Source organism: Macrobrachium rosenbergii, chromosome 41, assembly GCF_040412425.1.
Source record: "Macrobrachium rosenbergii isolate ZJJX-2024 chromosome 41, ASM4041242v1, whole genome shotgun sequence".
Classification (NCBI taxonomy): domain Eukaryota; kingdom Metazoa; phylum Arthropoda; class Malacostraca; order Decapoda; family Palaemonidae; genus Macrobrachium; species Macrobrachium rosenbergii.
In genome coordinates this window covers 6253432-6277540 of record NC_089781.1, presented here as the reverse complement: position 1 = coordinate 6277540, position 24109 = coordinate 6253432, and the positions used below count along the sequence as shown (strand labels likewise).

Genomic DNA, 24109 nt, shown 5'->3' with positions numbered 1-24109 from the left:
GATAAGGGAGCTGTGGAGGTTGTGGTGTCCAGAGGCTAGGAAGTGGAATGGGATCTCAAGATGGTTTGGACGTTTTGAGAAGGGTGGGGGGAGCAGTTGCTCAGAAAAATAATGGTTGTGGTGGTAGCAAGAAGTCCTTTAGAATGGCACAAGAAATCATAAGGAAGGCTGGGATAGATGAGGACCTGGACCTAATAGGTGTTTGCTTGAAGGATTACAGGAGAGGAGTGATTATAATTCTTCTCAAGAGTAACCCCAAGAAGGGAAAAGCTGACATTATAGCATTTGTGATGAAGATGATGTATGTGGAAGCCATAGCTCAGTGGTAGAGCATGGGGTTTTCCCAGTGTTCAGGGTTTAATTCTCGCCTACCACCCACCAGTTAACTCAGTTGTGGGTGGTGACCAGTATCAGCTGGGTTTAAGCAAAGGGCATGGGACTAGCAACTGCATCCCTAATGACTTGCTGGGAACTAGAAGGCTCTATCCTTCTGGTACCTTTCCTCTAAAAGGAGAATAGAGTTCATGGTGCAGGTCCTCTTGCATTCATGGCGGCTTTGAAGTCTTCATCCCTTCTTTTGTGGTGTGTACCCCTCTGTGTTCGCACTTTTCCATTTAATATATTCTTTAGTAAAGTATGCTTTTCTCCAGTCCTTCAATTTTGCATATATGTATATTTTTGCTTGTCTTTTGTTCTTGTACACTTACTTCATATAGTGTGTGTGTGTAATATATATATATATATATATATATATATATATATATATATATATATATATATATATATATATATATATATATATATATTTGTATTCAGTGTGAACTTGAAAATGTAGAATAAACTACAGAAAGTACTTGTTCAAAGTCACGGTTTTCACTCACCTTCAGACTGAATAGGTTGGTCCATATCTGCTTACTTTTTATATTTTTTTGTATTGTATATTTTTTAGAGAGATTTTGTTTTGTTTTATACGTTGTCCTTTTTAATTGTCCCTTCTATTTTTAATTTTTTTTATTTGTAATCCATTGTGCTTAATTTTTTAAATTTAAATTTATACCCTTTTTGTAATTTATGTTATTTATTTTATACAGCCCTCGAAAATGTAATGAAGCCATTACGAAACGTCGGGAATAAATTGACCCTTTTTAACAAGTCTTTATGTCCACCTCCCCATTGATGTATATCTGGCTGTGGCCACCGCTGTTTGGATATATATATATATATATATATATATATATATATATATATATATATATATATATATATATATATATATATATATATATCAAATACAGCATGAAGGAATGCGTGCTTGAGAGTATCACTAAGTTCACGTCTGAAGGTGAGTGAAAACCGTGACTTTGAACAAGTACTTTCGTAGTTTATTCTACATTTTCAAGTTCACACTGAATTCAAAAGAAGTTGACAGAGGTTTATATACAAAAACAGAAGGTGGGGGCAGGGTTACAGGTTGTTAATCTAGGCAGCATGTTCTTTAAGCAAAAAAGACAGGGAGAAAGGATCAAGGGATAATCCAGGGTGGAGATTACCATTTCTGGTGGAAGTGGCTTCCATGAAGACAGTCTATAGCAGATTTCTTTTTCAATGGCCGTTGACCTTGTAGATGACCGTTGACTTATCCCAGTTCATCCCACAATACCATTATTCGGTAAGCCTCTTGAAATGGCATATTTGTGTTGGGAGCTTCTTACTTTTAGTCCTTTTGATGTTTGACCAATATGAATCTTATTACATTCTTTACAAAGAATACTGTATATAATATTGTTTAAATTGGGTGGGCTAAAATGCTAAGTTAATATCTATAGTTTTTAAAATGGGCACTGCAGGAATGAAATTAGGATGAAATGGTAAACAGAGAATATTCTTAAGTTCGTTGTTAACACTGGATGGATTACAATATGACTTTTTTTGCTTTATTTTTAACAAAGTTCTAAAAAATATGGAGGGTAACATAATGAATCTCCTATTTTATCAATAATTTTAAACTCCTCTTCCAAAAATTCAGGACTACAAATTCTAAGAGCTCTAAGATACATACTGGAAAATGCTGACATCTTAATTTGTTTAGCATGGTTATAGTAAAAATGAATATATGACAAATTATTCGTGGGTTTCCTATATACTTTAAAACAAAAATTGGTGTTATTTCTAATAACTAAGACATCCAGAAATGGTATACAATAATTTTCTTCATATTCTATTGTGAATTTTATGGATGGTACAAGATTATTAATTGTTTGCAAGAAATCTGGAATATTTACATTTTCTTTAACAATACAAAAACAGTCGTCTACATATATTATAATCCAACCAGTGTTAAGAACGAACTTAAGAATATTCTTTGTTTACCATTTCATCCTAATTTCATTCCTGCAGTGCCCATCTTAAAAACTACTGATATTAACTTAGTATTTAAATATAATAATATTTTGAGAAATAAACTAATTAAGAATAGCCCAATCAATTCAAACAATATTGTATACAGTATTCCTTGTAAAAGGATGTAATAAGATGTATATTGGTCAAACATCAAAAGGACTAAAAGTAAGAAGCTCCCTACACAAATATGCCATTTCAAGAGGCTTATCAAATAATGACATTGTGGATCATTGGCTTAAGAAAGGCCATGGGATGAACTGGGATAAGTCAATGGTCATCTACAAGGTCAACGACCATCGAAAAAGAAATCTGCTATAGACTGTCTTCATCGAAGCTACTTCCACCAAGAATGTTAATCTCCACCCTGGATTATCCCTTGATCCTTTGTCCCTGTCTTTTTTGCTTAAAGAACATGCTGCCCAGATTAACAAACTGTAACCCCACCCCCACCTTCTGTTTTTGTATAAAAACCTCTGTCAACTTATTTTGTATTCAGTGTGAACTTGAAAATGTAGAATAAACTATGAAAGTACTTGTTCAAAGTCCTGGTTTTCACTCACCTTCGGACGTGGACTTAGTGATATATATACATACATACTTCTTTCTTCTTCTTCTTCTTCTTTTAACGTGCTTTTTTTTCTCCCATTTTTGTATGGGGTAAGCACGATGCCTTCTTTTGAAGGACTTTTGATTTGGCTTTGGGGTAGACCTGTAGTCTCGATCGGCTGCCCTGCCTGACATCGCTTAGACCCCGGTAGCATATGTTTCATGTATCATACCCGACCCAACGCCCTTTCTTCCCAGCAGCCAGAAGTTGTTGCGCGGGTAGGGCGAGAGTTCGAGACGTGTGAGATGTTTGTTGTTTTTTAGAAGGTGTTGTAATGGCTTTGTTTTGTGTGTGTATTTAGTCTGTAACACCCATCTGTAACACCCATTTGCTTTATATAATCCCGGGAAACCTATCCGTATGATTACATATATAATCCCGGATGTCTATATATATATATATATATATATATATATATATATATATATATATATATAATGTTTGAATGTATGTATATGTTACACTTTACATGATGTAAGTGTACGAGGACAAAAGACAAACAGAAATATACATGCAACATTCAAGAACCAGAGACAAGTAAAATTAAGAAAAGTTAAGAAAAAAGCATTTAATGTAATACATAATATATAATATATATATATATATATATATATATATATATATACAGGCAGTCCCGGTTTACGACGGTTCGACTTCTGACGTTCGAGGTTACGACGCTTTTCAAATATATTCATCAGAAATTATTTCCTGGCTTACGACGCATGTTCGGGGTTACGACGCGTCGCATCGCCGATCCGACGGAAGAAATATGGCCCAAAAACGGCAGAATAATCATAATTTGAAGGTTTTTTTATGTAAAACTCAATAATAATGCAGTTTACATTGTTTTCAATGCACCCAGAGCATTAAAAGTAAGGTTTTCTTATGATTTTTGACGATTTTCGACGATTTTCCGCTTACGACGATTTTCGGGTTACGACGCTTCAAGAACGGAACCCCGTCAGAAACGGGACCGCCTGTATATATATATATATATATATATATATATATATATATATATATATATATATATATATATATATATATATATATATATATATATATATATATATATATATATATATATATATATATATATATATATGTGTGTGTGTGTGTGTGTGTGTGTGTGTGTGTTCTACATTGCTTTCTTGGCCATTTCACTTTTATGCTGAATCTGCCAATATTTATGGTATATAAGTTGGGAAGACCACATCTTGAAAGAATTAATCATATTTGAATCCTAAGTATACCTGTAAATAGCAATGACCTTGGTCCCACTTAAGCATCAATTCAGCCACCTCATAATGTTCCTCTTTTTCATTGTACATACTATTGTACAGCAATTATGTGATTGTGCTTGATGTATAATGCTTCACTGTTCATTATGCTGCCCATTCTGCACATGCAAGATTTCATAATCCCTTAGATTTTGTGGAAGAATTATGAACTTGAATTACTGCAGTATTACATTACATTACAGTAATATGGAACTTTGTTCTCTGATAGATACCCATAATGTTGTAATCAGTCTTGATTTAAGGACCCCAGTTGTCATCACCTTACTCAACAACTTTTACTTTTTCTATTACCTGTAATAGTTGAAACTGAATTGTTGGTGCAATATTTATAATTGTGCTATTCTTCTTAGTGACAGGAATGTTATGGTGCTAAACTGAATGCTAAAAGCAAGTTTGGTTTGCTTTAATTCTTGGCAGCAAGAATTGTGACTAAAATCTTTTTTTCTGGAGATGTATTACTACATAAACATAACTTCAGAAACCTTGTGTAGTTATAACTTTTGCTCTTAAATACAATATTTGTGTGTAGTAACAAGTATCATTATGAGGATAATGAACAGATAACTTCACATTTTTCTTATTAACTTTAGAAGTACAATAACATTTTTATAAGATGTCCTTTTTAGAAGATGAGGGTATTTTATGACTAGTTTTTCAGTACAGTACCCCCATTAAGGTATAAATGCTACAATATAATTACATCAAACTTAACTTCTTTAATAAAATCACAATTAGTTCAAGAATTCCTTATTCCTCTTCTAAGGAGTGTAGACCTATTAGCTTCTAGAAGAAAATTGCTGGTAAACACAATGTTACCATAATGCATAGTTTAAAATTGTGATACAACTTATTCTCCTGAAATTTAATATACGTTGTCTTTAAGTAATAAATAGTAATTTACTAATATCATGTACTAATTAACTTATTGATATGAAGAGGTTATAATAAATGTATTAAAGTAAATTTCCTCAGCTTTTTGGGTGATTATTTCGCTTGAAAACCTGTTATCAATTCGAGATATAATTTTTTATAATCCTTACACTCAGGAAAACAATGATACACTGTGACCTGCTTCCCAATAATCTCCAAGCTTTCAACAAAAATATTGTTTAGAAGCAATATTACAGTGTGCATTTTCTTTTGGGAAATTATAAAATAATCTTCGTGTTAATTGGTTATTTCTACACCTACCTAACATTCAGATAGCTCTAACTTTCAAGCTGAAGGCTTACTTGGGAGTTGAGAAAAAGAAAAAAACATAAAGGGGTTGTACCTAATTCATTGGTCTGACTCTGCTGACCTTCCATCCAGTACTTGAGGATAGAGCAACTCCAGTTTCTTTGCCTCGGTTCTTTGCCTATTGGATTGGGGAGAGGCCAGGTGGATACTATGAGTGTTAGGTAAGTACAGAAATAACCAATTTTAATATACAAATTCCTATTATTTCTGTCAGTCTCACCTAAAATTCACATAGCTGACATCCACACTGACACAGATGGTAGGGCAGTACAGTAAGGGCTGGTAAACCCAACCTGTAGAAAACATGATCAGTTTTGAAAGTACAGTAAACCAAAAAGCACCTCTTACTTGATGTAGGTAATCCTGCTGACAGTTCCTTGAGGAACTGACATTAGGTATTGGACCTGGTAAGGAATGCCATGCTCAGAGGTACAGTACTGTGCTCTTCTAGAGGGACTTGCTTTCATGCAAAGAATAGTGTTCTTGTTTCAAAGATTGTGGTGTACATTGGGACAAACCACATCAAACTAAAAATACCTACTGAACAGAAGGTACAGTACACTCTAATACTGTACATAACTCAATACCACAATTTTCAAAAGGAAATTATTTCCTCATTGCTGTTCAAGTTAAGATAATTTTATCAGCAACTTACAGACTTAACATACAACAATTTTCACAAGTGATTACTATATGACTTCCTTCATTTGCTTAGCTAACCTGCCTAACTTCCTCTTTGACTGAAGCCTAATCCTACATTCATCTACCCAAATGGTTAGGAGCAAAGGCCAACCTCCACCCAGGTTAGGGGCAGAGGTGACCAAGAGGAAAGTGGTAGCAGGCACATCCCCCAGTTCACTGGCACAACTTGACTCCCAGGCAGACAGCTCTGTGGCCAGCTCCTTTATGAGCAGGAGTGATGGCTCACCCTCTCTCATAGTTGGGGGATGAGAAACCAGCAGTATCACAATCCTAGATTTTTTGTCTTGCTTTTGAAATTTTACTAATTCCACTATGGAAGACACGAGAAACTGAATATTCTATTGCATACAGTTAACACTGACTTTCAAAGCCTACCTGTTCCTCAACTACCTTCTTCATGGCAGAACAAACATCTTCAAGAAAATGTTACCTGTTCCTATCTAATTTTCATTTACTCCTGTGCTTAATATACACTTTCATAACAGCAATATGCCAATATATACACTTGGGGCAGCAGTCTTCTATGCCATACTTCACCAATACATGCCAGGCATTGATCATTCTTGCAATATCTAGCTTCAGGAATGATCCTACTAAAGTATACAAAGAAGACATCTAAACAAAACAAAAATAGACATCTAAACAAAACAAAAATAAACTATAACAATTTTCAAGTGTAGTCTAAGAAAAACAAGTGAAAAATTTCCCAACAGCCAGTGTGCTGCAAGTGATGTAATCACCAAGGCAGCAGAAACTACCTCAGACATAGAAAACAAGAGTCACCCAATCTTTACCTGCCTGAGGATAGGTAAATGGGAGGACAAGAAAGCCCAGTATACTAAGTATAACCCCTTTATATTCTTTCCCTTTTTCTTAACTGCCAGGTGAACCTGCAGCTCACAGCTTATAGCTATATGAATATTAGGTAATAGCTATATGAATATTAGGTAAGATTCACAGAAATATTTCATACCTATCCATTTTTTAATTTTACTCATTAACTTCCTCATAAACAACATAAACAAAACCATCTTGCTCTGTATTATAACGACGACTTTGTACACTTTGCACACTGTCAACTGCTGCTACTACTTCTTCTCCCATTTCCATTGGAACTGTTATCTGTACAATTTCAGGTATGGATCCATTTGCCTGACTCATACTGACACTCTCAACTGGTTCATCAGTGTGTTGGTGCGGGCGCCGCATTTGTCCTCGTGCTTCTTGACTTTTAGGTCTTCCTTGTTTAAAATATACCCCTGTATACTGAGTCCTGTGATCATGCTCCATGTGGCGCTTAAGATATGAAGGGACACGAAATGTTCTTCCACAGATTGTGCATTTATGTGGCTTTTCACCAGTATGAAGCCTTTCATGGTAGGTTAGAGAGACCTTGCTCTTATAACCTTTATTGCAAGTGGGACACCAATAATTCCTCTCGCCTTGATGAACACGAGCTATGTGTATACGCTGATCAGCTGGAGTCAAGAAACCTTTTCCACATGTGTCACATAAGTATTTCCTAACTTCATTTCCCATATGAACTCTCTTAACATGAAAATGAAAACTTGCCTTGTTATGATAAACAGCTCCACAAAATTTACATTCAAACTTTTTGGATTTTGTATGTAGATTCATGTGCATTTCCAGGTTCTTAACAGAAATGCCACATATCAGGCATGTTTGCAGTTCTTGAGTGTAATGATTTCTCATGTGGTATTTCCACTGCATCTTATGATCAAATGATTCACCACAAACCTTACATCTCACAGGTCTGTTGTATCCAGATTCTCTAGGATGCTTGAACTTACAATGAGCAATAAATGTTGCATAGTTTTTCAGAGTCAAAGGACAGTACTTACAAGAATAGCCTTCTTGGTCTGGGTGAGCAGCTAAAAGGTGCTTCTTTAGTTGGTCTACCTGACGGAACTTTAATCGACAAACAGGACACTGATGTGAACCATATTTATGTCCCCATTTGTGCATAAAAAGTAAGCGCTCAGTTCTACACCTCCTTTCACATTCATCACATTTGAAACTAAAGGCTTCAGGGTGCTCATGATATTTGTGTTGGTAAAGCTGTGTGGAAAATTCAAATTTCCTGAAGCAAAGGTTGCATGAAAGAGATCCAGTTTCTATGCTACTTTTTCCTGAAGCGCTATGTTCCTCAACATGCTTATAATAATCAAAAACTAATACTCCTTTTCCACATATTTTACATACTCGGAGAGCTCCTTTACCATGAAACTCCATAAGATGCACCTCATACATCTGGTAAGTTTCGAATTTTTTGTCACATTCACTACAAATAATAACACAGCCAGAAGGATGACAAACTTTTAAATGTGACAGTAGATGATGCCTTGCTGAAAACTTAATGGGGCAAACTGGGCATACCATCACACCATGAAAATGATGAATTAAGTGATCATGCAAGGAAGCTGCATCAGAGCATTGTTCATTACATAGGCCACATGTTCTAGAGGCATCTTTGTGACACATATCCAGGTGGTGTTCAAGTGTACACTCATCTCCACAGCTAAACCCACAACAGTTGCATTGTACAGCAGATCTGTCTTCAGTTTTCAAATTCTCTTTTGAAGAACTGTTATCAGACTCTTCAGCTAGAGAGTTCAATTTTTCCTTTGATTTTGCAGATGCTTCTTCTTGTAAAGCTTCCATGTACTGTCTAAAAGCATCTTCACCATGTTCTTTGAGATGTTCATCATATTCCTCTTTGGTAGAATGATCCTGATCACACCAAGAACATCGAAGATCATATATTAAAGGTTGATCATCTGTTAATGCACCTTCTTCTACTTCCACATGCATCAAATCAAATTTTTTCTTGGGTGAAAATGTCAAGGATTTATGTGGAAGTAATTGAGCATCAAAATCAGGGTGCTCATGACGAACATGTCGTCGCAGTTGAGATGGAAAGGAGAAACTGGCTTCACATACTGGACAAGTAGGATGGTCAAAGAGAGGTAAGGGATCATCTTCATCCTTACTTCGTGCAACCCCACCCTTCGAGCTCGCCAACTCCGCCTGGAAAGACCATACAATGGGCATCAGTATCTGCCCACATCCATAGAAAGTATACGAAGGTTCGTTACTATCATTGGTAATTTTCTTGTTTTTACAAATAATTACTCTATGTTAAATGTATATTTTCATATAAAATGTCTAACATTGTACTTCCCCCCAACCCAAATGGTTATTGCAATTTGGAGCTTAATGAAAAAAAGACCTTGTAACTTTCTGTATTTCATATATAATTATAAAGTAAAACCATCAAAACTTGAAATTATTGTTCTGTTACACTTGTAAAATCTATATACAGTAACATACTACCGTATTCTTTTTAAATATATTACTCGAGAGACATATCCTTTATACAGTATTAATAAGAGTATACTTTGTGGCACTCTTGACACTGAACAATATAAAGTAGTTAGTTATAAATGATTTGTTTAACCAGACCTCACACAATATGAAATTAGTAAGGTATCACATTTGTTGTTTCATAACCTGTCACATTCCCACCACTAAATCCAACCAAATGCCCTTTCTTGGATAAATAAAAAAAAACTGTTGGATCTAATATTAGAAGAAACTTAAATCCTCCAATGAATACTTGTGTGGAATAAGCAGTAATGTTTTGGAGAGCTTCTTTTGTGTAACAGTTTATAAAAGATGTAGCTAACGAAGAAAAATGTAAATCTTATATAAAGAACAGTACTGTACAGTATTTTTATTTTTCTTCTATGGAACAATAAATTATTGGTCCCATATCCTTTGCCCTCTTGGGCACTGAGGATTTATCATGGTAAATGGTAATTAAAAATTTTATTCATGCAAGCAGTCTGATAAATACTGTAACCATACAGCCAAATAGGCATGAAAAATAAGGGAAACACTGTTCAGTCTTTGTGCCCTTGCCAAATTTTTTTTAACAAAATTGGTAGCATGGAGGTCTTACCTAGCAAATGAATTTACGAAGGAAAGCACAACACACAAAAGACCAGAAAAGGGCACAGGCCTTTCTTGAAAGATTAAACCATTCACTTACAAGGCAATACTATGAGGAACACTTGTCATAATTATTGAAAATTTCCATTAGGGTTCAAAAGGAGATATGACAGATCTGAGAAACAAGGAGCAAGACTACCTCAGAGAGAAAATCTTACAGCTGAACATTCCCATCAAATTCTAAAAGCAAAACTGTACATGAAAACTTTTTTTTCCTGAGACATCACAAGATAACCTTTATCCAAGTAACATCTCTGATACATGAAACTGGCAACAAGAAAACTGACAATCAGCAAGCATACTGAGCCGCAGACATTCACCTAATTATTATAAGACTCCCAGTGGGCCTACACAATCCTACTGACTGAGCATGTTGACTACTACAGTACCTCCAATCTGGCAATAACTTAGGAACAAATAAGCAGATCCTCAACTAATCTTGTACTTTGGAGGTCTGGATTTCTGATAAGTGGCAAAATTTGATAAGTAACAATGTAGCCCATGCTTAAACAAGAAGTCCCATAGATAACTTTAATCCCATATAGAGTGTTTCCTTGACTGCAACAATAAACAAGTGCTGTGGTGGTGTTTGCCATGACTTTGATCCTGGAAGGACTGCAATATCAATACAGTAAGGTAACCTTGAATTCATTCATTCAACTTCATAATCATTCCCATCATCTGTGCTTCCAAGAACAGCAGAACCTATTGTGTGTAGGATTCTAAGGTACTTCAAACTTGAGTATTATTAAATGCATATCCTCTATTACAGTAACATTATGCAATAAATCCATTTTTGCTGCTGACCAATGCCTCAACAGGAAGAAATATGGAACAAAATACACCATATACAGGGCTCAAGCTCTTCCAAGGTGCTATTATCACTTTTTCTATCTCCTTCTCTAGACCCAGTCCAATAGAAACCCAAAAGGGAAGAATAAAAACTGGGAATTAACACCAAAGGAGAGACAGAAATGCCTCTTGAAGAAAGGGAACCTAGAAGAGTCAGCAAAAACAGGGAAGGAATACAATTCAATTAAAAGACCCCTATACATTTCACGAGCAATCATTATATGGGATAGTGTTATAAAGGAGAAAAATGGGAGAATCCAGCACACTGGAATTGCTTTAAACCATGTAGAGTTTACTACCAAACATAACCATCAAAGTCTAAAGTCTAACCTAAAATGGTAAGGTGAGATATGGGTCAGTGGCAAATTTAGACCCCTTTAATATTGTACAAAATGAGCCAACAAAATGTTTTCATTCACACCAAACAACAAAACATGTCAAGAACTATCACTTGAAAAGCCTCTTACCCACTAATGGGGAAGTGAATGCTTTGGATAGGAGAAAAAGAACAGTCTTACTAAGTCCAAACCACAACTGCACACTACAAGCACATTCAGAGGATGACTTGCTTATCCACATTTTGGGGTCCACTGCTAGTATCCCCTTGGCAGTAACTTGAATTTTGAATGAATTGTTTTATTGCTTGCTAGTAGATTGTGGCAAATGTCCATTGTGTGGTGTATATGCAAATGAATGTAAATATTAATTAAGGATAAATCCACATTGTATGATATGCTGACCAATAAAATTTCGATAAAATAGCTAGCCTGCCATAATAGCAAAAGCTAACTGTTTTATTAAAATTTAATTAGACAAATATAACACTGTGAATTCTTCCTGACATTTTGGTACAAGTTTACTCATTCTTCAGTAATGTACTTGAAACATATACAGTACTGTAGTTATTTCAATAAGTTTTCTTTCACATTTTAAAATAAAATTAATTTACCGACTGTTGTTTTAACACCACTTCATGAAATATTCAATTAAAACTCTAAATATGGCAAATAAATTTTCCCTGAGATTTGGCTGCTGTTTTTATATTTCTAAGTTAATCAACACTCAAAAGACTATTAAAACCATAAATCAGGTTCCATTAACAATAATAAGCCCCATAATAATATTATAAACAGGGTGATGACATTTCTTAGAAGGCAGGAATAAAAAAACAAACTATGAAATATAATACAGTGGACCATAAAAAATGTAGTCACAAAATAACATGAAAATACAGTAATCAGTGAATATCTTTTGACAATAAAAAGGCGAATTACCGAATTTTCCGCATTTTATGGAAAATATGCACCACAGAAAAATCCACAAATAACTGAATCCGCGATTGCTGAACCGCGAATAAGCGGGGGTCCACTGTATTATAATTCATGGTTTGTTTTTTATTCCTGCCTTCTAGGAAATGTCATCACCCTGTTTATAATATTATTATGGGGCTTATTATTGTTAATGGAACCTGATGTATGGTTATAATAGTCTTCTGAGTGTTGATTAACTTAGAAATATAAAAATAAGCAGTTATAACCATTTTTAGAGGGGTCTTTGGTGTTCCAGCTATTAAAATAAGCAGTTACTGTATAAGCGTTTTTCGAGGGGTTCCATCATATCGCAAATTTTCGGTATTCATGGATGGCTGTGGTACCTAACCCTCGCAAATACGGGGGCCACTGTACCTGATCCTTGAACCTGAGGTTTGAGATTGAGCTTCTAACACCAGGTTTACATTTTATGACCCAAATGCTATGCAGTCTCTAAGGGCAATCTGAATAAAAGACATCAACTAACACACAGGGTCTGCTTTATTGGACTCACCTAAATATTATGTAAATCTCATAAATAAAAATGAATATGGCAAAGTCAAGGATATGCACCTTCTTCAATATGCCATCATGAAGCTTGTCTTGAGTTTTCAAAAAAAAAAAAAAAAAGAATGCAGTATGCACTGTTACGAGAAGTTGCAAAATTAAAAATTTTAGACAAACAAGGTGCTGTATATGGATGAAAAAAGTGATGGAAATTAATCATCAATGACTTCTATGATATAAACATCATCATCTTTATAAATATCTGGTAAATCAGCAAGATTCTCAACAACTGTTACAATTTCAGAGTCATTTAAATCAACTTTAACATTCTCAACACAGTCTCCTCTGACATCAACAACACCATCCATTAAATCCATCCTTGCCTGAACTGCAATGGTATCAGAACTTTCACCAGTAATCAAAACAGATTTCGATAACTCCAGTTCTGCATTGCTTGATGATGGATTACTGCTGCTTAATATTGTAAATTCTTTTGCTTCCTCAGCCTTCGCCAAATTAGAAACCTTCTGACGTTGAGGTTTGCGATAAACATATGTATATGGAAGGCTATGAATGCTTTCCATGTGTGACTTGAGGACAGATGGGCGAAGAAAGCCCTGACCACATTCTTTACACTTAAAGGGTCTTTCCCCTCGATGCCACTTGATATGGTAAGTTAATGCAGACTTATTTTTGTAACTGTTCCCACAAATATCACAGAACAATCGCTTGTGAAGGTGTTCTCGATCATAATGAATTCTTAACAATGACTTACTAACAAAACCTTTATCACACACTGAACAGATGTGCTGTGTTTTTGCTTCAAGATTGTGACGCAATTTATAATGACCAAGAAGGCTGGATTTCAAGAAAAACACTTCATCACACTTTCTACATGGATACTGGACAGCTCGAGTATGTAAATTCATGTGACTACTTAAATTCACATAGTATTTTTGACACACTGAACACTTGTACTTAGTGTTTTGACGAATACCATGTTTATTCATTTTATGCTTACTTAGCAATAATCTGTTTTCTAAAACAGTGTCACACAGATCACACTTAAATTGATCTTTGTCCTCTAACAACGATGCATGTGATGTACGACAGTGATAAATATATTTGCTATACGATCCTACCTGAATATTACAATATTCACAATCAATAGATTTAATGTCAACATGACTTTTTTGGATGTGCTGATCAACATGTTCTCTATGTCTAAATTTTAATTTACATATAGGGCACCAACATTTACCATTTTCATGTCCATCAACATGCAGTTCCAGTGCACGAGCTCCTTTAAAACACAAACCACAAATCTCACATTTTTGTGTGTATTTTTCTGGATGTTCAGCATGATTGTGTCGTGATAAAGCTGCAGCACACGAGAAATCCAGATCACAAGCATCACAGCTGAATGGTTTTCTTTTACCACGCCTTTTCCGTCCTCTGTAATGTTGTCGACTACATGCATCGCTATTTTTAACTGGTACTGGTTCCTCGGCTTCTTGGTGTTCTGCTAAATGTTCATCTGCTTCCTCAGGGGGCATGATTTCTGTACAGTACTGACAGACATGAGCTTCAGTTTTGTCTTTCACTGTTTTGTGTGGTGACTTTCTATGATCTCTATAAACTCGAAACTGATTGGTAGTAAATTCACAGAACTCACATTTAAGCAGAAAATCACCAAGATGTTGTGATTCCATATGAGTAAGAAATGGGTACTTAGCTCCAAAATGAATACTACAAATTTTACATGTATAAGAACCTAGGAAGTGTTCTACAATATGATGTTCCAAGTCATGATGGTCACTAAACCGTTCATCACAGAGTCTGCATGCATGAGGCAAGGTATCCCAGTGTTTAAGTCTGGTGTGCTTAAATAAATCTTTTAAGGAAGCATATAAAACACCACAAATTGTACAGTTACTTGTTTTTCTGGGGCGTCCCCTTTTGATTGGTGGCTGTGCTGTTGGAGTCTCAGCAATGCCTTTTTCTTTTAAAAGTAATGCATACAATTTTAGACAGTTATTAACATGGTCTTTCACATGGAGAACATAGTCATTTCTGTGCTGAAAAATTAAAGAACAGTACTTGCACAAGAGATCCAAAGACTGTGATTTCCACACATCAGTAGCATCTGCTTCTCCTACCTCCTGCATGTCACTGTTACAGTTTCTGAGATGGTGAATGAATGTTAACACAGAATTTACTTCATATTGACACTGATGACAGTTCAGGTTACAAATATGATTAACGAAGTCTTTACCATTCAAGAATGTTTTATTACAAACGCATGTAATGATGATTTGGCCCCAATCGTTTTGACAAGATGTGAAGTATCTGCCAAGTTCAGGTGCACTGCCTAACAATTTATGGATATCCTCCGAGGTTGCTTCTGGATCCTCCCTTTTACGAAGCCACTTGAAATCAAGATCCACAAGTTTCAGCTCTCTTTCCTGGGAAAATATGGGAGCACTGAGCATCTCAAGTATTGTAATGCACCTCCTTAGTTTTAAGAGCAACTCTTTGTACATACAACACACTGCATTACAAAGGTCCACATGCTTAGGTTATTTACACATTATCGAGGGGCCAGAAAAAGCATATACTGTAATGTCCTTGTGGATAGTTTATAAATGGGTAGAAAATATTTTAAAATTCAGTCTGTAATGGTTGTTTATCTTTAAGATACTTCCACATTAACAAATGAAATCCCTTTTAATAAATTATCAATACAGTAATTACTGTTATCACTTCTTTTTCCTGTCTTAAATATACAGTAACTTATTTATTCATTACACAATAACTGTCTGTATGTACAGGATAATAATTCACCTTAATGCTGAATTTTTCCTTTTATGAGAAATGTATAAATTCAAATTTACTTCTCTGATATCCATATAGTATTACATTATCTTCAGCCCTCATCAGTCATAGTCAGTGCTGTAAATTTAAACAAATAATCTCATGACCACTGAAATGAAATGACCAGCTTTCATTCAGTGTGAAGCCTTTGCACATGTAGTACAGGCATATCATTGTTAGCACTTGTGCTATTGATAAGCGTTTAATGCAAACACCAGTTTAACATAACATGAAAAATTGGATACTTGCATGAATATTAAGCATTGTACAGGGTATATATATTTGTATATACATTTACATAATACACTAAAACACAAAATGTAAGTAGATGATATGTATGTAAGAATGAAAAAATTATTTGATTTATTAACGCATTGCTTTAGTAATACAAAATGGCATTAAACACTGATGGTCATCTGTTTATATTGAGAGAGAGAGAGAGAGAGAGAGAGAGAGAGAGAGAGAGAGAGAGAGAGAGAGAGAGAGAGAGAGAGAACACTGATGGTCATCTGTTTATGATGAGAGAGAGAGAAAGAGAGGGAGAATCAATGTACAGTACTGCATAGCACTTATATTAGTATCTATAATGGATTTCTCCAATTGATTCTACGAAAATGTCAAAATAAATTTGATTTTAGAAAAGCACAATCATTAACCAAGTTCAGTTTCAACAGGGAAATTGGACATATGATTATGTTTGAGTAAATGACAAATTTTTTAAGTAATTTGTATTTTTCCTAACATACAAACCCTTGGTCTTTACATATGGGATTAACTTTCAGCAAGCTGGAAATCTGGCATTAAGCTTCTGCAAGGTGGTTACGGTAATTGCTACCAATGGTGCGGGCAGAAGCACTGTCCACCAAGTCAGTGCACATTCAGTTCTATGCAGTTTACCTTTTGGGCCAGGTAAGAGAATAAGGGGTAGTAAGAGGTGGGCCCTATATGTAAAGACCTCAGGTTTGTATGTTAGGAAAAATATAATTACTTTAAAAATTTGTCATTTGTTCATACACAAATACTGTACAAACCTGGTCATGAAAGAGCAAAGGAAGGAGACCATACCTATGATCTATTGAACAAGAGAGATGTTCAGTTATCAGACTTCTGGGCATTTCAAATTAAAGGAATGTAATATCCTTGATTTGAAAAGGTTTGGATGAACCCACAGTGTCAGAGACTATAAAGCTAAGAATAACCAACTGGTTTGCTCATAGTCAGTCTATCTCTCCCCTTGCTAGAGAGAAAGAAAGATTTGCATCTACTAATCCAATTGGAGCTAGATTATGGATACGATACTTAAGTCATCTAGATCAGCTGCACGCACGCCCGTCCAGCACATGATGACTCATTCACTGTTCCTCTGCCCACTGGAAGAAGGAAGACATGAGAAAGAGAAGAGGCCAGTCCCACACATACCTTCTCCTTGCAACCGCACACCTTAGACAAGATGCAACTTGTCCCTCAAGAGCTGGGTGAACTACATGACTTGTTGAGCATCCACCATAGGATCCAAGGAAAAGGAGTCGAAGGACCTATGGGTAACGTCTCACAGTAAAAGATGAATATGATCTGCACGATTAAATTCCATCCTAGTACTTGACTGACAGGTTCTTTCTGAATGCAATGGACAGACCGATGCCCCTGGCCTCGAAAGATCTGGCCTGAAACTTACTGATGTCCACCAGAAGTTGCGGGGTATGCTTATTTGATCATCTCACTATTCACAGAAATGACAATTTGGACACCGTTTCTCAGCCAACTCAAAGCTAACGAACAAGATGTTGGCATTGGACTGAAAGTCTAGTCTTTACGGAGGCAACATAGACGCCATACTGTCATTGGAACCACAGGACCATAGAAGTGGAATGATCCATCTCACTGATCACATTCGAAACATGTAGAATGGATGTAAATGGATACAAAAGATGTCTTGTTTTATTCAAGGGTGCGAGAAGACAGAACAAAACAGTCCTAACTGCAGTAAGTCGAGAAAAGAAGGACTATGATCAAGCTTCTTCAGAGGTTGCATGAGTTTCCAGAAGTCAAGGTGCCAAGATCAACTGTCTTTATCTCCTGACTTCAGTGAATGAATTGTTGTAACTACATCCATCTTGCTTGGGATGTGTCTGGTTGGCCACTACACTGAATGTTCTTCTGTCTACTCATGTACCTGCACTGCAATAGAGTGGATGAAAGGACACTAGGACCTTTTGTTGACCATGGCACTACTGTGGTGTCAGTGCTATCACACCAAGGAGTGTCTGTCTTTGGATCTTGAGACTCTTGGAAGTCTAAAAAGAACCGTGCTCAAGTTCCAAGAAAGAAAGAGTAGGAGCCTTCTGCCCTGGTCAATGTTTTGAAGAATGAAAAATCTCTGGAGGAGGATAGTGTAACCATGGCATTACCTTGGTGTCATTGCTATCAAAGGAGTGTCTATTCAGACCCTGAGACTCCTGAAACTCTTTTAAGATCCACGTAACATTCTCTCCCCCTCGGGTTGTGGATCAACTGTTCTTATAGAACATCAATATTGTCCCATTGCATCAAATCACTGAAAACATGTGATATTTATAGCTGCATCCAGTCAGGAGAAGGGTGAAAAGAAATGACTCAAACCAAGAGCTTTCACATATTCTGACACCTCACCAGGGTTCAGGTAAAAGTGCTAAGAAATAATAACAGAATCACAAGAACACTTCATGGTAAGATAAACAATTGCCAAATACCTTTATTAAAACTTTGTCCACTTTATAGAAACCCTGGCTGATATTTATTGGGTTACAGTCTTTTTAATGATAAAAGATTCTTTTAAATTTTTTGCTTTACCAGATTTTTACAAAACATAATTTATGTGGATTTTATTTAATTAATACCATGATTATATACTGTTGTTCATATGGTATTAGTTGGATAAAATCTAAGGAATTTATGTTTTGTAAGGATGTGGTGAAATAAAATTTATTAGAATCTTGTATTAAAAAAAGACTGTATAATAACTTATTCAACACAGCAGCCTAGGTTTATATAAAGTGGATGAAATTTTAATGAAGGGTACTTTTAAGCAAGTAGGTTATTAGGTATAGTATTGCCATTCTGTGGCAAATGTTATTATTGTTTATATTACCATGAAGTCTTGTTGTGACTGTTATTAATTCTTTACCAATTATTGTACCTGAACCCTGATGAGGTGTAGCAATACATGAAAGCACTCAGTTTGAGTAATTCCTTTTCATTCTTCTCCAGGTTGGATGCAGGTATAATTACCGTATATATTCATACGCATGGTATTCATTGTATACTTTTTATTCTTATAATATGATTTATAACATTTATATTTTGTTCCAGATAGGGGAAAAAGACAATACACTTATGACAACGCACCACACCAACTGTATGGTCTCTTCTTTAGCTGCCGTAAAAGTCTGTACAGTGCATCATAATCCCTGTTTTTGCTATTACTATTTTTCAACCATCATTTAAAAGATGACAAAGTTATTGAGATTTTATGGCGGTAAAGGTGAAGTCCTCCTGAACATCCTTAACCCACAACTTGGTTCTAAGTCCAGGTTTGACCACATTCATGGTAACTTTGATGGCTTCACCCATTCACTTGAGGGATGTACCCCTCACTGTTTTCTGTACAAGTCCACTTTACGTTCATCCCTTAACACTTGTTACTTACATAATTTGCAAGTGTATTTAGATTAAAAAATCTATATGGTGCTGTAAAAAATCATGGAATTTAGGAATTAAAATCTTTACTGGAATATGCCTACCATCATATACTGCAGTGAATTGCAACAAACTGGCACCAGGGTAAAGTTCATTTGAAAAGAAAATCATAACCATGATTTTCTCATTAAGAATGTCCCACTTAAAATTCATCATCGTCATCATTCTAGTTTTTGCATTTGGTTTTCTATCATTAGCTTAGGCTTCCAACAAGTTCTCCCAGTTCTCTTTAGTTTTGTCACTTTCTGCTTGAATTTTCATCAGGTCCAGGTTTTCACGTAAGCCCTTTCTACAGTGTCTGGACATCTCTACTGATCAGTCAGCATCTCATCACTTACCTAACTAATGTACTTCATTGCTAATTGCTTTTTCCCTCCTCTTGTTATTTGTCCAAACCACCAAAATCTTAACATCCCAAAATCACACCTTCCAAAAATTACATCTTTGTCATTTTTCTCATTTGTGATATGATCTAAGCACAATCATCATCAACCTTTTTTGTTAACTTTTTCCTTTAAGGAGCTAAACATGAAATGAGTTCTCTCCACTCTCCTTCATTTTGTCTTTTTTAGCCTGAACTCTCATCAGGTCTACGTCTTTTCCTATCTGCATATTACTTAGTTTGCTGTTCCTTCTTGCTCTTACATATCTACTGGTTTTTCTAATTGTTCATCCTTCTTATCACAAGTCCAAATTACCTCACTATTTGAGATCTCAGAGTCAGTCTAGTTTCCAGCCTTTGGACATACCTCTCCATTACTTCCTTATTTGTAAAATGATCTCCATTCTCCTTGTTTGTGCCTATGATTCTGCTGTCAAGTAGCACAGGCCTTATCAATCAATCATGGTCTTTGCTGTCTCTACTGTGGGACATTTTTATTCACCAACAGTCTAAGCTATCTATCTACATTTAAGGCATGCTGCAGCTACTCATTTTATTACTCCCCTCTCAACTCCTGCTTCACAGTCCAGTGTGTCCCCAAAAATAATAAAAATGCTGTACTTTAAGACCTGCCTATCTGTCAAAACATGATATTCATTTCCTTCTCTTCTCCATGTGTATTTTGTAATCTTAGGCATCACTTATGACAATACCTGTTACATTCAGTTCACAGTGCTCAATTCACCCCTACACCTTTCCCACAGCACCCACATGGCCAATTTCCTGACTACTTTTTCCTTTGCTTCCTCTCTAATCACCATAATTTTTGTGCTTACATTTACTTTCAGTCATCTCCTCTCTATTCCACTCTTCCACCTTTTAACATTTCCAGCTCATCTGCATATAACAGCTTCAGGGGCCCTTCACTAGGGTGGTAAAAATCAAAGGGTTCGGCACTGATCCTTGATGGTCAGAACTTTTATCTAAAATTCGTCTGATACACCTAGTACAGTCTTCACTTTAAGTCGTGTTATGATACAGTAATATCACTAGGTCAGTGAATCTTTCTGGTACCCTATGCCTTTGATACCTCTCTAATAATTTGTCTTGGTACTCTTTTAAAGGTCCACAAGTATATTCTTCTCAGCATACTCTCCGTACATTGTTGTCACAACTTTTAAGACCACCATTTTCTTAGAAAGTACTCATCCTTTTAATATGTTTAGAAGAACATGAATTTTTCGCTGTTTATCATAGGAAAACTTACTTAAACCTACATTAGTAATTAAAATTATTAACAACAAAAAATCAAATTGACTACAGCTTGAAAAATATTTTATGGTATTGCCCATTTCAGTTCACAGAGTTAGAAATCACGGTTTCTTTAAATTAAAGAGTATATACTGTACTGTACCAAGAATGAGGGAGGTAGTTGCCCTACTGTGAAGTAGCAGAACACGACTTTCTGAGCTTTAAATCCTTTTTTAAGGAAATCTCTTTACTTATTATTGCATTAAAACAAATGCAAATGAATGTTACAGCAGCATTTCCAGCACAGTGATAATTTTTCCTGAAGAAATTACAGCTGTGCTGATAGTTTGTGAACTAGTTTTTAAAAAATTATTAATGTATCATGATAAAAAATTATGAAATTTAGTCTTACAATTATGTGCTTTAAATAGGGAAAGAGTAAGATGATTAAAAAAGTTGTTGATTTACTACAGTTTCTTATTATTAAATATTTTCTGTTCTCAGGTTTGTTAAAAGTAAGTCCTGTACCGTAAAAATAAAAGTAAAAGACAGCTAATGAATGGGGCTGCATTTTGGAAAAACTCTTCTCCGCATGAGGTCACTTATTTCTTATTTTAAAGGTTAATGACTGAACAGTATTTAACTTTTAAAAAAATTTTCTCATTTCACTGACATTTCCTCATTTTTATTTTTTATGCCTAATAATTACAACAATATTAACAGGTGACACTTGTGTTCTTTGTTTAGGAATCAAAATTTAATTATTTTGAATAACTGATAAAATGTGACTTAGTGGTCTTGTTAAATTGATTTATAATAATCATTGCACCCACTCACAGTAAACCATTATAAATAGCCCCAAGAATGTAACGTATGTACACGTACTTTCTAAAAAATTCCTATTAAAAACTCTCACTCCATCAGCTCTACATATATAACTTGCATATCCCCTGTAGTTTGTTCACTATTTGCATCTTGTGATACTGCATGCACAACCTCCAATGATTCATCTCCTTCAAGAACATGCACTATTTCCTCATCCTCCTTGGACTCATTTATTAGTTTATCCACTTTCTGAGGTTTGTCACTAACAGTCTGTAGCGTCTGACTCAAGGAAGAAATTGGTAAATCGTTGAACTTTACTGTAGTATCAAGACTTTCATGAGCTGCAGTTCTCTGATACCGACGAGTGAAGTTGTGCACACCATGAGCACGTGCCATATGTGTAGTTAACTCTGAAGGGCGGCTGAATGCAGCTCCACAGGAGTTACAGGCATGAGGTCTCTCCCCAGTGTGTGAACGTCTGTGATAAGTTAAATCTCCAGCCTTAAAGTATGCCCGGTTACAAAATTCACATTTAAATTTCCTCTCATTCTGATGAGCAGCAACATGACGCTGTAGTTCATCACGAGTGATGTATGCCTTACTACAAATCTGACATATGAACCTGGCATACTGACTTCGCATGTGATGACGTTTAATGTGAGCATTGAGATTTACAGACTTGAAAAACACCTGACCACAAAATGTACATAACATTTTACGTTCTTTTGTATGCTTTTCATTTACATGAGAAGAGAGTACATATTTACTCATAGTTTTATTGCAATAAGAGCAACTTACCATTTCAGTATGGTGTGCTAACTTGTGTTGAGTCAGCTCACGTCCCGAGTAAAACTTTTCTCCACATTTTGTACAACGCACATTACGTTCCAAACCAAGTTTATCAGGATGATGTACAATTACATGAGTAAACAATGCACTGATAGATTTTGCAGCAAGTGCACAGTACTGACACTGAAATACAGTAGCATTAGCATGAACTGTATCACAATGACTTCTAAGGTGATTAAATTTAGCAAACTGCTGACTACATAATGGACACTGAATAACACCTGTACTATGAGTTTCTGTGTGGTCCAGTAATGCCCCAGTTGAATGAAACTTCAAATAACACACTTCACAAGGGAAAGATGGACGTTTACCATGAATGTGTAGCATATGGCGTTTTAATGCTGCTGGGTTCTTCAGCTTTTTCTTGCAACAAGTACAAAAATTATTCTCTTCATCAACTTCTATGCTTGATAATTCCGTATTTTCAAATTGACTATTCAATAAAATAGCTGCCTCTTCTTCGTGAGTTTCCATGTGGCAGCAATAATCCTGCATATTTTCAAATTCACTTCTGCAAACTACACACATTAATGAAGCAGATGTTTGTGGATGTCTTTCTTGAACATGTTGCATGAATTCTGCAAAGGCAGAGAAAGTACATGGAGGAGAACATTCTGGACATAAATAGCAAAGTCCATGGACTCTGAGAACATGGTTACCAAGTTGACGGAAGGTGCGAAAACGCTGATCACATAAAGCACAAGGGCGTATTAGTGTCTCTGGATGGTAATCTGACATATGACGTTCCACATCAGAAAAGGGAATGATTCCACACAGTTCACAAGGTTTATAACTTGCTGGTCGATGATGGCGAAGACGTGGCTTTGGTGGAAATATAGAAACAGCGCCTGAAGCTATGCCAGCCTCATTAAGGTCTTCTCCAACTGGACTATTTGCTGCCGTGCCAATGACAACCACATCCTGTAACATACACACTGCCTCACTGCTATGATATTCCATCTATGACAATCCTTATCAAACATTTCTTAATCTTCTCACACATGCAAGACAAGATTTTCAAACTTTATTTCATTTCATGTTTACTAATGCTCAATATCTGAGCTAAAATGCATTCATAAAATGGTCAAACCTCTTTTACTCTACTTCAGCATTATAGTTCGCAGCATACAGTAATTGATAAGGCACTGGTGAAATGAGGGTTTGCAGTTGTGAAACAAATGATTAAAACTACTGAATTTTTATAAAGTAAACGAATTTTTATAAAGTAAACACTTTCACTGAG

General features: G+C 35.6%; 1 protein-coding gene across 5 annotated transcripts in view; it reads right to left on the bottom strand.

The window, feature by feature from the left end:
- LOC136826591 (PR domain zinc finger protein 5-like) overlaps window positions 1-24109 on the bottom strand; it is a 79822-nt gene that overhangs the window by 16482 nt on the left and 39231 nt on the right. Inside the window, exon 6 of one of the 5 annotated variants that reach the window (XM_067083818.1) lies at window positions 4874-9297. The exons of 2 other annotated variants lie outside the window; for them this stretch is intronic. In XM_067083818.1, the coding sequence (XP_066939919.1) occupies window positions 7240-9297 (2058 nt within the window). In that variant the 3' untranslated portion in view covers window positions 4874-7239. Of the gene's footprint in view, window positions 1-4873; window positions 9298-12926; window positions 15416-21830; window positions 23788-24109 lie in introns of those variants that run through there. 2 more of the 5 variants (XM_067083816.1, XM_067083823.1) reach the window with 2 other exon arrangements.